A 15,201-nucleotide genomic window follows, 5' to 3' on the forward strand; every position below is an offset into this window, starting at 1 on the left:
CTGCTTAGTCCACACTTGGCTTCTGGGTGTGAGCGCCTGGCCGGGCCCCGCCCCCCCGGGACGACCCCAGGCTGCACTGTCACAGCCCCCGCAGAAGTGGACGTCTTCCAGGAGAAGCGTGCTCCTGGGGCTACTGAGGCGACTCTGAGGCTGAAGTCAGATTCCATCACCTGAGACAGCCTTTCTACTGATGGGAAAGCTTTCTGGCTGCCTTCCCCCAGAACTGTCTTGGTTAAGGGAAGGAGACCTTGGCCCTGAGGTCAAGCCCTGGCACTGTCCCTGTCCTGCAGCTCTGTCAGCCTGGGGACACCTCCCAGGACCCATCTCCTCTGGGGGCTGGAGGAGCCTTGTCCAGGAGTCCAGGAGAAGAAGGTGGGCCATCCTTGCTTGGTCTCCAGGAATCGAACCCTCCCTCCCTCCCCAGCAGTCCTGTCCATTGTGTCTGGTCTCTGGGAGGTCTGGTCAGGGGACAAAGCCCACCTTTCTAGACCCCTCAGTTGCCTCAAGCCCACAGGGAAGCCAAGCTGCCCCCACCCCCACGCCTCCACTCCCCTGACCACGCCATCCCACACCTGCTTCTCACAGACCCAACGAGAAGAAAAAGGGGATACTTACATTATACCAACTCTGGCTTTTCTGAAAGAACAAAAGAAAAGAAAAGCAATGTTAGTCGGGGAAGAGACGGTGGGAATGGCCAGGGCACTCCTGGCTCCGGCGGGGAGTTACACAGACAGCAGGGGGCGGCAGGGAGGAGGAATCCCAAGGCAGCTGAATGCTTCCCACGTTGCTGCTCGGGGGCGGGGGTCCTCCTTTCTCAAGACAGCTCCCGAAAGGAGGCCCAGGGAGCGGTCCATGCTGGAAGCCCCACCGCAGTGGGGGTGGCAGGCAGCGGCAGCACCAGCTAGAGCTCAGCTGGAAGGGAGTCGGACCCCATCGCAAGGTTCTGATGGGGGTGAGGGATGCGCTGCGGCATCCAAGACCCAGTCCCCCATGGGCCCTGATCAGAAGCAAAGTACCGACGGAGACCAACGCAGCCTTCCACCCCAAGTCAGCCTGTCTGGAAGGCAGGATGGGACCCTTGGTGTCAGGAGAAAGAGGAATGCCTGGAAACTTCCCTCCAACTGTTCTCAGCCAGCAACTGAGTAAATCCCTCCTTCTGTCCAACTGGCTGATGGGCTACGAGAAAACGGCCGGGGCGCGGTGGGGGCTCTGAGCTGGGAGGAAGGGGGAAGGACATAATTGCTAAAGGTCTTTCCCGACTTCACTGTGCTGTGATTCAATAGCAACAAACCCTGCGTCCACCCCATCTGCAGATTTCAGGTACTCTCCATTCCCATCTCTGGGCAAAGGTCACTCATCTTCACAGCAACGGAAAGGTTTGTAGGGGAAGAGGAGGGATGGCTACTATTGTACCTGGTCTGCAGCCAATCTCTATGGCCAGGAGTCTTCTATGCACATTCTACTTGGAAGACAGACAGAGAGACAGGCAGACAGAAACAGACACACTCACACGCATTCACGCACACACGCACGCACGCCTGCCTAGGCCCCACCCCTTGAGGTGCTGGTCCAATAGGTTGAGATTGGGTAGACTGGGGCTAGGGTATTTTCAGTCTTAAAAAGCTTGTCAAGGGTGTAATTCAGGTGGAGAATCACTGAGTAGAGGCAAGCTTTGCCTGCAAGTCCACCTCTCAACTACAGGCATGCCGCCTTTCATTGCCCTTCACGGTACTGCAATTTTGCAAATTGAAAGTTTGTGGTCGTCCTGCGTCACGCAAGTCTATTGATGCCATTTTCCCATCTGCATTGGTTTCAGTTGATTTTAAATTTTATTTTTAATTGTAGTTTAATTAAATGTACACTGCTTTTTTAGACATAGTGCTATTGTATACTCAACAGACTACAGCAGAGTGTAAACATAACTTTTACATGTGCTGGGAAGTCAAAAAAACTCCCGTGACTCACTTTATTGTGATATTTGCTTTATCGTAGTGGTCTGGAGCCCAGCCGCAGGGTCTCCGAGGTATGTCTGTACAGGCAAAGTGTGGATCCTGGGCACTAATTAGTAACCTTTATTCCGTCTACCTGGTCTTAAGGGGCCCAGATCCATAAAGGAAGAAGGCAGGATGTCTGCTGTGTGTGTGTCTGGTGGGCAGAGAGTGAGTGTGTGTGCAGGGACGAAAGCCTGGCCACGTGATCTCCCTCCTTGCTGGCTCTCCCAACCCCTCAGAACTCTGTTGAGACCTTCACCTTCACTCTGAAGAGGAAACAGGTCAGCAGAGGACGGGATGGCCCCGATGGCTGTTTCCTCCTCACACCCTACCTCAGGGGCCGCAATATGGCCGGGGGTCAGGGGCAGATGGTAAGGCAGGCTTCTCAATCCCCCTGCAAGATGCTCTCCTTGATCATTTCCCAACAAAGGCTGTCACCACAGCCCTGTCCAGAAGTCACGTATTCCCCCCATAGCCTCATGTCCTCCTCCAATCCAGAGGTCTTAGCAGGTAAAGGGGCCAAATCCAAATATTCAAAATTAACTATTTCATCATTAAGGGAGCCATGGCCACATGTAAATCCAGGACCTGAAAAATCAGCCTCCAGTCATTTTGGAGGAGAGTGGATGGGGCAAGGAGGCTGCATGTGACTTTATCTATATCCTGGGACATCTTACCTTCCTGGGTCCTGATTCTGAGATCACATGGCATGAGGGTGTGCAGCTATCCTTGAAAATATATCTCTCACTAGTGGGAAGGTACGCGCTACAGCTGCTAGCCTCAGTCGCCCCTGAGTTTGCCGGCATTTCATCAAACCCAAGCCAGGTCATCAGACACCCCCCTCTCCAGGCCTTCCGAGGAGGAAAGGGGCAGCAGGAACTTGGGCCTGGTGGGGGGACCCAAGGTCCTTTACTGTTACTCCTGCTCAGACGCTCCCTCCTGCCCCAGGTAAACAGAAGGAGGAGATGGTCTCTTCTCATGAACTGCCACACAGACGCAGGGCCCTTCTGAATCAGTTTGGAAACACCCTCCTGTGCAGAGAGGACCAAAAGTAAGGAAGAAACAGAACGAGGGAGTGGGGTGAGGGCTTTTTGATGGGTTGTAAGTGGATGTGGCCATAGAGGAGGAGGGAGTCAGGAAAACTGCCCAAAGACAGAGCTGCGGGGACAGGGCTTAGCAGAGCAGGTTTCTAGGTGCCTACGAGAGGTCTGAGGAGCAAGCGCCCCGGGGACGCCAAGGCCCTGGAAGCAGTCAAGTTCCTTACACATCTGTCTCTCCAGTGCAGAGGCCCGGGAGTCTGGAAGATGGGGGTTGGGGGCAGAGGAGGGGACGGAGGCGCACTACAGTTAGGAGTTAGGGGGAAAAAAACAATTTCTTACTTTGATCAGCTTAAGTCTGTCATACTGGAAAGAAAACCACAAAAATTAGGATTGAAAAACAGGGAAAAAGTCAAAGGAGAAAAGGCATGGCAGAGCCACAGAGCCGGGCGGCAATGCACACCCAGCGCCGGGAGGCACAAAGCACGGGGCGAAGACCTGCCTGGGCTGCGGGGCACCGCACCGCGCCCAGATCAGGAGCTGGCGGAGCAGCAAACGGCCGGGGCTCCCTCTGGCGGCCGCCAGCCGGCACCACAGAGCGGAAGCCGGGCGCGGGCACAACCAAGGGGGCCGGGAAGCAGAAACGGGCCTTGCGGTCTAGCCCAGGGCTCTGGCAGAGCTGCCCTCGCACGGGTCAGCCTCGGCAGTGTAGTTACAGAGTCACAGGAGTGGGACTTACTGGTACCCAGTCCAACCCCAGGAGAAGGGACGACAGACACCACGAGGCCTGGCTCCAGAGAAAAGTGGGAACACTCTCCAGCTTGTCTGAAAAATATACGTCACCTCCTCTACGAGGTGCACTGGAGACAGGGAGCGAGGTGGCCTGGCTGTGACAACAATGACAATAGCTCTGACTACCACATCCCTTGCTGTGGGTATGTCTGGTCAACCTGAGAAGATCTTCCAGTGGAGGAGGAGGCGACCCCACCACAGGAGCGCCGCCTCCCCGCCTCTCCCCTCACCCCTGCAGCTCCCCTTCCTCTCTGCTCCAGGCCCTGACCGAAGGAGAAGCTAACTCCTATACTGGTTCACATGTGTCCTCTCTGCTCTGGGTCCCGCACCCACAAATCCCAACCAACCACTGCCCCCTGGGCTGTGGGGCGCCCTCCCCCTCCACGAGGCAGTCCTTTCTAACTGCTGTGGTGGTGGTGACGACGGTCACCACCGGGGAGGGGATGGGGCCGGGAGGCGGCTCTCCAAAGCTGGGAACTCAGTTTGGAGCGGATAGGGACAGGCCCTGCCTCACCAGGCTCTTCACGGGGAAAGAAAACCTGGCCCGTCAGCCACCTCCCGCTTTCACTCCTTAGGAAAGGGGCAGAGATTCACTGCCGTTCACGCTCAGCTCTCAGTCCCTTCCTAACCCCACACGTTGCCCCCAGCAATCCCTCTCGGAGTTCCGGCCTGGCTCCCTGCACCTGCTCCCTGAAATGTACCCACTGCCTGACTCAGACATGCGCTCTCCCGCCTCTGAATTCATGGAGCATCCTGTGGTCCTCAGGGTCAGGGTTGGTTTGTGGATAAGCTGTCCCTTATCTCCCTTCCCAGACTACAGGCTGCCTGGGGGCAGGAACCTGGTTCACACTCACTTCTTCAAGAAGATCTATCACTTAAGAGTTTCTTAAAAAATCCTCACTATTGGATTCTCCCCTCAACCCATCACCTGACCAAAAGAGGTACTCGGTAAGTAGTGACTAAGGACCACAGATAAGTACTGCTCTGCTTGCTGGAGCCTTGCTGAGCACAGGGGAAGAGGTAAAGAAGATCAGAGCTTGACCTTGGGATGGAATTGTGCAGACGCTGAGGGAAGAGGCAGAGAAATGGAGTAACTGGAGCCCCCTGTCCAGAAACAGCTGCCCCGGCCCCAGCCAGAGGCTCAGGGAGGCACTCAGGAGGGGCTGACAGAGGTCATCTTAAAATCTCATCCCCCGATGGCCTGCTCCTGCCGACCCCCTTGAACCCGCAGGGAGCTCCTGGGGGCTTCCTCGGTCAGGCAGCATCCTCCCCTGCCCGCAGCCAGCAACAGTCATTGAAAGTCCTCAGAGCTAAAATGAACTTTTGGCTGGAAGGTCACAGACTGGAGGATTAGGATTAGCTCTGTAACCCCTTGCTCGTCCCCCAGGAATGGGAGCAGCTGCTCTCCGTCCTCCTGCCCAGAACAGAGAGGCTTGAGACTGCTGGTAAGTCGGCCTCAGCCTTCCTGCACCCACCCCTTCCCCAGGGCACTATTTCCTGAGACCTGCCATCCCCAGATGCCAGCTATTCAACGCCCCCACTCCCTCCAAATTCTCCGCAGGCCTCTGAAATCCTGGCGTCATGGGCAGACTCTGGAAGCAGCTCCCTGTCCTGGTTGCATCTCTGCGGGCCTGGCAGGGGCTACTGTAAATGCCAACCAACCTCCAGTGGCTGGCACCCCCCCCCGGAGCCAAGTTCCCCTCTGACCATGATCCAGGAGCCTCAGAACACCTTGGGCCCCAGGCTGGACGGGGGTGGAAGTGGAAGGGGCAGTCAGGCTGGCGACTCTCAGAGGGGCAAGCAGATAGGAGGAGTGGCAGGGTAGGGCTCCCGGGGCCACGGTGCTGCACCAGGGAACTCGGGAGGGAGCCAACCCACCAGGGAACCAGGAGTCACCCAGCAGAGCAGGTGTACGGAGTTATCAGGACCTGTAGCCTGGCCAGATTCGGGGGCTCCCCTCCCCCAAAGGAAGGAAACTAAGCCTTGGCAGGACTCTGCTTCTAGACGGCACCATGTAAGGAGGGAGGAGATTCTAGGCAGAGGCAGTGTTTGGGGAGCAGGCAGACACGGGGGTGGGGGTGGGGTGGGTCTGTTCTTCGACCCTGGGTGCAGTGGAAGTGGGCCCTGCGTGACTTCAGCCAGCCTGCCAGGGGCAGTGGGGCCGGCCCTTCTGGGAAAGGGACCAAGCAGGACACACGGGCCAAAAGGGGCGGGGGCGGAGGGAGGGGTGCAGAGCACTACAGACAATTCAACACCCGAGGGGAGACCGAAGACAGAGACAAAAGATGGCTTACTTTTGAGAGGCGCTTGTGAGACTAAGACCATGCATGCAAAGAAGGTATTTGGGAAATGGTGGGGAAGAAGAGGAAGAACAAGAAATCAAAAGACAAATTCAGGTGGGAAGCCAGCTCCCAAGCCTCCCGGGGTCCCCCCCTCTCCAGGGCTTGTGAGTCCAGTGGGAAAGAGAAGCTTTTAGAGGGAGCATCTAGGCAAAGACATCCCCTGCTTCCCAAAGGATTAAGGAGGGGGAGAACAAAACCTCTGGGAACCACAAGTAGCCCAGGCCCCCTGGGGCTTATTTGCTCCCCTCCTTAGGCAAAGGCCCAGTGCTCAGGTGGTGATGCTGACACACCTGGGAGGGGTGGAGAGCCCTGTCACCGTCCTCCCGGCCAGATGAGTACCAAGTGGGTTATCACCAAAAGTAAGGCAGGGTGACGGCCCGGGTGGAGGTTAAAACAGCATTCTGCAACCTTCCTTGAGGATTCCCTTCCCCGCACGACAGCTGTCCCAAGTAATGTTCCCTTCTACCCCAATCTGCAGAAGGGTGCGGTGCTAAACAGATGATCCCTCCCGACCCCCAGAGCTTCCTTCCTCCAAATCTCAAGGCACGTGAGGCTCCCAAGCCCCTAAAGGGAGATACCGGTCCCTGTGGAATCACTGCACCAGCTCCCGGGACCCTCTCTGAGTGCTCAGCTGAGAATGTACAATTTAACTAGGGTCTCTCCTGCCTGCCCCACCCTCGCCTCACTAAATAAAGACTATCTCTGGGACCCTAGGCCAGTCAATCATCTCTGGATGAAGGGGTCTTCTACCTCGCCAACCCCCCCAAACCAGCTTCCCTGCAGCCAGCTAACAAGCAAGGACAGAGTCCCCGGTGGGGTCTGGCTCACCTTGGAATTTTTGCCACCACTGCGGCCGGACTGTGAGGAGCAGCTGCGCTGCACACCCTGCTCCGGTGTGGACGGGGACTTGTCCGACGAGTGATCTGAGCCCTTCTCCACCATTGTGTCTCCGTCCACGTTCTGCGGGGTGGGTGAGCGAGACCGCTTCCGGAGGATGGGGGAGCAGGCCGGCGTGCTGCGGTTGGAGTTACTGGCAGTGCTGCAGAGGCAGATGGAGAGAGGGAGGGGGTGGAAACAGGAGGAGGAGGAGAGACAAGCAGTCAGTGATTGAAGGCCAAAGACGGGTCCCAAGGAGCCAGCTCAGGGAGCCAAGGTTAGGGGCTGGGGAGAAATAGGGAGAAAAGGGCCCAGTTATGGACTTACTGCACCGTAATACCACTGCTAGCCAGGAGAGGGCGGTGGTGCCCATGTGAAATGGAAATAGCAATGGGAAGGGGTAAGTAGGGCAATTAGACGTCATCCATCCATCCATCCATCCATCCATCCATCACTGTGTCCATCGATCAAATATTTCTAGACCTCTCCCAGTATATGCCAAGAACTGTCCAGGAAAGATGGAATTTAAGAGCTGACTCATTAGAGATCATATCAATACTGTCAGCTTGTTTTATACATGCTGCAAACACAGCTCCTACATTTTGTTTTGGAAAGATTTTCCCATGAAAATAACAGAAAGAATCCCACTTTCCAAAGTATCCATATTCATATTATTTCACTGGGTCCTTAAATCATTCCACCAAGGGAGTAATGGCAAGAGCCCTAATTCCTGTTTTTAAAATGAAGACCAATGCATAGCAGAGAACCAAGTGTCCTCTGATCACACAGGGCTGAGAAGCAAAATCTGGGTCTTCTGACTTGTAACTCACACCATTCCATTTCCACGTAAGCCGCGCTGGTTCCTGCCGCCCTTGCCCAGGGTAAAAGTGAACACAGCAGGTCTCACGTGCCATACTCCCCTCCCTAAAGCGCCTTCCTGGCACGTACTTGGGACATCCCACAGACCCAAATCCCCTCACACCAAGGCTTACAGACTGTATGAATATTTAGCTTGTGTTCTTAATGGGATAGAAGAGATGAAGAAAGGAAGAGGAGAGGAAAATTAAATGCAGTTAAGCTCTAACAGGTGTTTGCTTTCCTCAGAGAGGACAGAGGAAGGACAGAGGCAGGAAATGGGAAGGAAAGCACGTGTGACACTGGAAAACTGAGACAGCACAAGGGAGGGGGTGACACGCCCGGGGGCCTCTCACGCACTCAGCCGTCAGAGAGCAGGGTCAGGCTTTGGCCGCAGCTGGAGCCGAGGCCGAGACCGTCAGAGCCCGTCAGGGCCCCAGGAAACTCTCAGGAAGCTTCATTCCGGCTTTTCCTAAGCAAGCAGAGTGCAGGGTGGGGAACGCGGCCATTTGCATGAAGACCCAGCTGCAACCTCAGGTGTCCCACTGGACCCATTTGCAATGAAAACCATGCCCCTTTCAGCAGAACCTTCCACCTAAGGATCCTGCGCAGAGAGAAAAGGAAGGAGCCCAAAGGCCCAAACCAGCACGTGTGGGGGGAGGGCAACAGCGGGGCGCACCCAGGGCTCTCACTTTTGGAAGGAAACTGAGAGAGAAAAGAAACAAAAGGAGACCTGAGAAAAGGGAAGACAGAGGTGACCAGGGGTCGAATGGGGACACGTAAGGCCCAATGTTTTGCTTTATCCTCAAACTCCGTGATAATACCAACAACAACTGTGATTTAGAAAAAGAGGCTCTTTAAGTTCTCACTCCACCCCCAACATCCTTATCCTCGGACTTCTAAACTCATCCGCTGCTACAAGCCCTGGAGAAAGGAAACTCTGTTCCTTTTCCTCAGCTGGAAAAGCCCAGACCTAGGACAGCAGCGAGTAGGTCCTCAGACCCATCCTCCAGGGAGCCTTGGGGGAGCCCCCGTTCTCTCCGGCCAATTTCAACCCACTGCCAAGCACTCCAGGGACCACTCTGCCGGAAGAACAGTCAGGAAGCCTGCCCTGAACCTCAGCTAGTTTGCTCAGAGCGGAGCTAGAGTGTGGATGGCACCCAGCACATACCCAGCTCAGACCACATGAACACACAGCTGGGCTCCTGTCTTTTCCTGAGAGGGGGACATCCTCACAGAGGGTGATTCCAGACCCGGGAACAGAAAGGTGGTCCCTTTATCCTTCAAAGGATATCTGAATCCCTGCTGATAACTGGCTGGAGAGGAAGGATGCAAGCAAGGGGTAGGCAAAAAATTCCAACCTGGAGGAAACTCACTCCAAGGATCCAAAACCACATGAATCTCAGACGTGTCCATGAGATGTCCTCCTCCCTTAGTGACCCCACATCAGCTGACCCTCCACGTCACCCAAGGATCCCGAAAACTCTGCTTTCAAGACGTCAGTTGACAAACAACTTATACTATCATTTGCCACTTTAATTTCTGCGCTTTAAGGCTGTTCATCATCTGTGTCGTTCTTCAAGATCTCCTCTTCTCCCTGATGACACACACATCTCTCTTCTATTCCTCTTCCTGTCTCAGCAGCTGGCTCCCCTCCTGCTCTTCCACCTAAAATTTAGCCCTTCCCCAAAGGTGAGTCCTTCACCACCCCAACCACTCCTGTTTTCTATGACTTTGACTATGCCTCCAATTGGAGGGCTCCTCCACCTGCTTCTGGCTCTGATCACATTTGTCAGCTGCAGCCCAGCAACCTGCTGCCGACGTGACACTGCCTCCAAAGAGGTGTCTCACCAGCACCTGAGATTCAAATCTAAGCTTGTGACCTTTCCTCCCAAGCTCCTCCCACTGCTGCCCACCCTCACCGGCATCCTCATCTCCCAGTCTCCCAGGCTGTGAACCCGTCTCTCCCATCTCACCCCACACTAAGTGAGCCACTGAATCCCACCCAACTCCATTTCCCTAATGCTCCTGAACCCCTCCTTCCCTCCCACCCCCAGGGCCCTAGCTCTGGTTCTCAAGGCCTCCGCCGGGACTTTTCCAGGAGCTTTCTAAGTGGTCTCCTCCATTTCCCTTCCTCTTTCACACTCATTCACACCTTTGTCCTTCAATCTTTCTAAATAAAAGTCTGATATAATCTTTCTGCCCGCTACGAGCATTCATATTGAAGTCCCAAATCCTAAGAATGGAACTCAAGGTTCTCTACTGAACCTAACTAGACACCTGTCTACATCTCAACACTTCCTCTGTGTACTCGCTGAAAGGGTCCCGGGTCCTAGCCCCACCCCTCCTTCCCGGCTTCCTGAGCACTCGCTGCCCGGGCACGAAAAGCCCCCTCCTTCCCTCCCTCACGTCTACCTACTGGAGTCCCGCTCATCCTTGAAGGCCTATCTCAAAAGCCCACTTTCTCCAAAAAGCATTTTTAAATCCCCACCACTGATCTGACCAAAGGACTTAACACATCCTACCTGGTGGTAAAGTGAAGACCTACCTACACACTCCCGAGGGGGCACACCCCTCGCCCCTCCTGCACTGCTCAGCCTGAAGCTCTGTAAGTCATATGAGCTCAGTTAATGTCTGGAGTGAACAGGTCTTCATGCCCAGGGCTTTAACGATCCCCAGCATCACGGCGGCTCCCAGATCCATACCTCCAACCTGCTTATGTTAACAAAAATAGCTGAAAGTTTATGAATGTTCATGCATTTCTGGCACAGTGACAAGCAGTTATTAAGCATGATCTCATTTAATTTTCCCAACCCATCTGTGAAGTATTAATTAGTCCTTCCCACCCAACATTTACACTCAAGACTGAGCCCAGTGATCCTCCCCACCCCATCCCCACTCTGATCCTTCACTATGAGAAGAAATGTTTGGAGCTATCATAGTTCTAACTCGGCAAAATCACTCCTAGCCTTGCTAGATTCCTAGAACTCTTTGAGAAGACGCTCCATTATCCTACAGGACTGGATGTCCTGTGAGCCAATAAAACCAATTCTTCAGACTCTCATAACCTATAGTGTCTTTCCAACTCTATGATACGCCATTCATCTGATCCTGCCACCATTATTAATAACAGTCAAAGTCTTTGGATTTTAAAGCTAAAAATGACCTTAGGTTTGCCATAGAAAGAAAAGAAAGACAGGTACTGGAGGGGCTATTGGACTAAGACTCCCCCTTTCAGATCTTAGACTTAATATATCCAACTCTCAACTTCACATATAAGAAACCTGAGAAACAGAGGTCAGTGCCTGGCCAAGGTGACACGACTTTGTATCTGGATCTTCCGATTCACAAACATTTACCGAGCACCTGACGCCATACTAGGCATTCAAGTTCATACTGGCGGGCAGAAGATCCTTGAGCCTGAGACATTAGAGTCGGGGGGAGCTAGACACATGTTCCTCTCCCTTTACCAGAAGCAATGAGTGGTGAGAGGGGAGAGAGGAAAGGAGCCTTAGCCATACCTGGGGGATCAAAAAAGGCTTCCGTGTAGATGTGGCCCTGGAGACTTGATCTGGGTCCTGAAAAATGTGTTAGAGGGAGCCAGGTGAAGGGCTGGTAGTAGGGCAGAAGAGAATGTTCCCCCCAGAACAAAAACAAAACTTCAAAACAACAGCATGAGTGAGGATATGAAGGCCTAAGATGGCACATAGCACACAGAGCATTACAAGAAGCTGCGTTTCTGACGCGTAACGTACTTAAACTGATGCTTGAGATTCCTGTCCTCGCCAACTCTCCCCAACAACAGTAATCTGCTGAGACCGCCACTGGCCCCCTCTAGCCCGCTGTGGGGGCCCGGGGTCATCCACTCACTTCCCACCGCTCTCATTTTCAAACCGCCAACAAAAACTATTTCATTCCTCTCCTGGTTACCTTCCTAATGAACAGTGCTTCCTTAAGTCTGACCACAGTTTCTCATGCTACAGTTTGATCCTACTTTCCATTGGTAGGTCTGGCTGAAGTCCCTAAGAAACAGGGGCACATGGAAAGGCCTTCTGTGGTGACTCTATGGCTGCATCTCCCACCACACAAGACATGGGAGCCGTGGCCCTGCTCTGCTTGGCTTTCTGTTCCCATCCTTCTGCCTGGTGTGGTCCCGCGGGCATGGGGAGATGGTGTCAGCAAGCCAGCTCCCTGACCAGCCCCCCATACATTTTTCAGAACCCTGAGCAGAGCAGAATAGTCAGCTGGTGTTCCAGCGTCCCTCCTTCAAGTTCTCTTGTTTGCTTTCAGAGAAATCAATTGTTTCTGCCCCAGAGACTGCAAGAGAATGCGCCTGTCGCTCTCCACCCAGCAGCCCCTTCCCCTCTCTCGCCAGCAGGGTCTACCTCCCCTCGTCCCCACCCAGACGCCTCCGTTCACTTTTTGTTTCCCCCACGCCAGCTCTGCAGCGACCTGGATGAGCAAAGGAACCGCAGTCACAGTTTGGGTGCCCGGTACTGGTAATTTTTTTTAAGACTGCCTGATACATTCCAGGGCACCCCACCGTAACAGAAAGAACATTTAATTGGAAATTTAGAAGCCAGTTTCAAATCCAACATTTGTTTGCTGAAGTCTGCTTGGGCCCTGTAGGGCCAGGATTAATTGCCAGTGTGTGGTATCAGCAGGCTCAGGGATAAGTCCCAGCTCTGCCACTTGCTGTGGGACCCTGGCCTCTAAGCCTCCTTTTTCTCATTGGACAATATTAATACCTATCCCACAGGACTGTTGTGTCAAATGAAACAACCTAAGTGAAATATTGAGCGCTGTGCTTGATACATAATGAACGCCTAATAAATATCTCTCAGCTGCTATGAAGAGGGCTTTTGTTCCTCTCTGTAAAATGTGGAATATTTATCCATGCCCTCTTTCCTCAGAGGGTAACACGGACAGGCTCTGAATGTTCCCCCAACATTACTTCTCACCTGGGGTGCTTCCTTGAAGTGCAAAACCCCAGCCCCACCCCCACTCAATAAATGACAATTTCCAGGGGGTGGTCTTATGAATCTGCATTTTAAACAAGCACCATAGCTAATTCTGATGCACTCCAAAATTTGAGAACCGCTGTTCCCAAGGACTAATCTTGTAGGTATCAAGGGATAAGTGACGTATCTGCCCGAGATGACAGAAACCTGCTTAAACAACCCTCTTGAGTGTATCAGCTGTTCAGTGTCTACCAGGTGGGTGGACTCACTGGAACAGAAAATCAGTTGAACCTGTCATAGGAGCGGCCAATGGAGAAGTCCCCGGGGTTGATGGGGAGTGGGCAGAAGGTGTGGTTCTCACGGTAAGGCCTTCAGCACACCTTCTTTTGGTGTAGGGGCCTGACAGTTATCATCAGACCCCCGGCCACAGCCATATTACAAATACCCCATCCCTCCCTGCCTTTCGTAAAATCGAGTTAAAGCTGATTCTGGTATCTAACGGTCCGTAATTCCTAACACCTGACTATTCTGTTTTCCAGCTACGCACCTCCCATCCCCATGCTGATTCCGAAGTTACATCGATAATCCTCCTCAGTTCTTCATAATAGCACTGCAAATACCCATGCAAATTAGCCAGCTCCACTCTGAATTTTCCCACAGCACATGCTCAAGTGTCGGAGACAGGAAGGCCACAGGTGTATTTGCATAACATTTGCATGAAATTTACGTGCACCCTGCAAATGCCTCCATTCGATCTGTCCACCAAAAAGGGTTCCAGATTCAGAGTTTGCAAGGACTCCCTGAAGATGGTTGTTTTTCAGTTCCTCTCTGTATTCCTGCTTGTCACTCAGCAGTGTCTCTGCACCTATAAAAACCACAGCACAGTAGGTGGGAAGGGCAGACCCAACCAGAACTTTATAGACGAGGAAAAATGGCCCAAATCAAAAGTCTCAGCAGGACCCTAAACTCTCCTTGGGCCCTCCTCCTTGGAGAGCAAGATATCAAGTCGCTTAGGAAAAAGACTTCCCGGGCCTAATTCAGTTCTTGTTATAATGCTCCGGGAGCTCCTGGTCTCGGCCCCCGTTACCCCTGAAGATAAAACCACAGTCTCAGGTCCCCAGAGGATGACTGTTACAGAGAAAGAGTCAAGGGCTCATCCAGTCCAATCCTCACCATTCTGGATGGAAGTGCAGGTCCAGAGGGGTGGCAGGACTGTCTACCAGGGTTTAAGAGGCAGCTAGACGGGGTGCTCAACAGTGCAAGTCTCCGTGGCTTCTTCCCCCACGCTTCTTAGGATACTGGATGGGGTGGGGTTTCGAAGGGATGAAAAATGCATGACTGTCCCCTCTAAAAGGAGCTCCTGGTGACCATGGGTGGAACGTAGTCTTTGCAGGCCTCTCACTTGCAATCTAAACCTGGCAACAACTGTGCCCTGGGTCCAATTCCTGCTCTAAGGGAGAAAGTTAACCGTGTCTTTTGTGTCAAACTGTGATTACGGGGTGAAGAAAGGGGCCAGACAGCTTCTGGAGAGGTGCTTTTTTGTTTGTTTGTGGCACATGTTTATGTTCCCGGCTTCTGCTACAGCAGGTCTCGGCCTGGTCCCGGCACGCCGTGCTTTGGCCTGGATGTAGCATCACGCTGCATTTCGGCGAGGGGCGGGGAGGGAGAGGGCTCCCAGGATAACGCTCTTCTTTCCTATCACTGTCCATACAATGCCAACTGCAGAGCCTCACACACAATGGGCCTCCCTCCACTAGTGCAAGAGAAAGATTTTGACAGAGATGAACATCTTGTTCCCTCTGCTCTGTTTGAGTAACTTGCTGAAATAACCTGGGGGCTTTCCAAGTTGGGCCTTTGAGTGAAGCATACAAGGTGTTTAGGGACAGGTTCTGCCTGAAATTTGGAACCATGAAGGTGGAACTAAACTGTTGCCAGGTCAGGCCACTGGCAGAGACACCTTACAAACGGAAGCCTGACAATCCTCCAGACTCACTAACTAGCCACTGGTCATCCAAACATTGGCTCACAGGGTCCACATGGCCCAGGCCCTGCCCTCTCTGCTCCCTGTCCCTCATTGGTCCCCATCTCTGGAGATGTACTGGGTAGATAATTCAGGGCATTTCTTATGGCCACCAAGTTCCGCTTACCCATTCCTCCTTCTCTATCTTGTTCAAGTGTCTATGGAAAGTTAAACAAATGTTTTAATCTTACAAAGGGAGTGAACGGTGGCAGAGCCCATCCAAAACATCTTCAGCCAGCTGATGAATTTTAGACCTTCTAGGTACATACTAGTTACATTCTCATACTTAAGCCTGGAAGGAATTACTTGTGGGGAAAGTCCTAGCTG

At 53.3% G+C, this 15,201-nt stretch overlaps 1 protein-coding gene across 11 annotated transcripts in view; it reads right to left on the reverse strand.

Moving 5' to 3' along the window:
- The window catches only part of GRAMD1B (GRAM domain containing 1B), a 244,099-nt gene that overhangs the window by 36,987 nt on the left and 191,911 nt on the right, over positions 1–15,201 (reverse strand). For all 11 annotated transcript variants that reach the window (XR_012066706.1, XM_072954070.1, XM_072954061.1 and 8 more), the window contains 2 exons: positions 6,991–7,201; positions 616–636 (listed from right to left, as the gene is read on the reverse strand). Coding sequence is in view for 10 of the 11 variants with exons in the window: in XM_072954061.1 (XP_072810162.1) it covers positions 616–636; positions 6,991–7,201 (232 nt within the window). In the remaining variant the exon portion in view is untranslated. The remainder of the gene's footprint in view (positions 1–615; positions 637–6,990; positions 7,202–15,201) is intronic.

Source organism: Vicugna pacos, chromosome 33 (assembly GCF_048564905.1).
Source record: "Vicugna pacos chromosome 33, VicPac4, whole genome shotgun sequence".
In the NCBI taxonomy this organism is placed as follows: Eukaryota; Metazoa; Chordata; class Mammalia; order Artiodactyla; family Camelidae; genus Vicugna; species Vicugna pacos.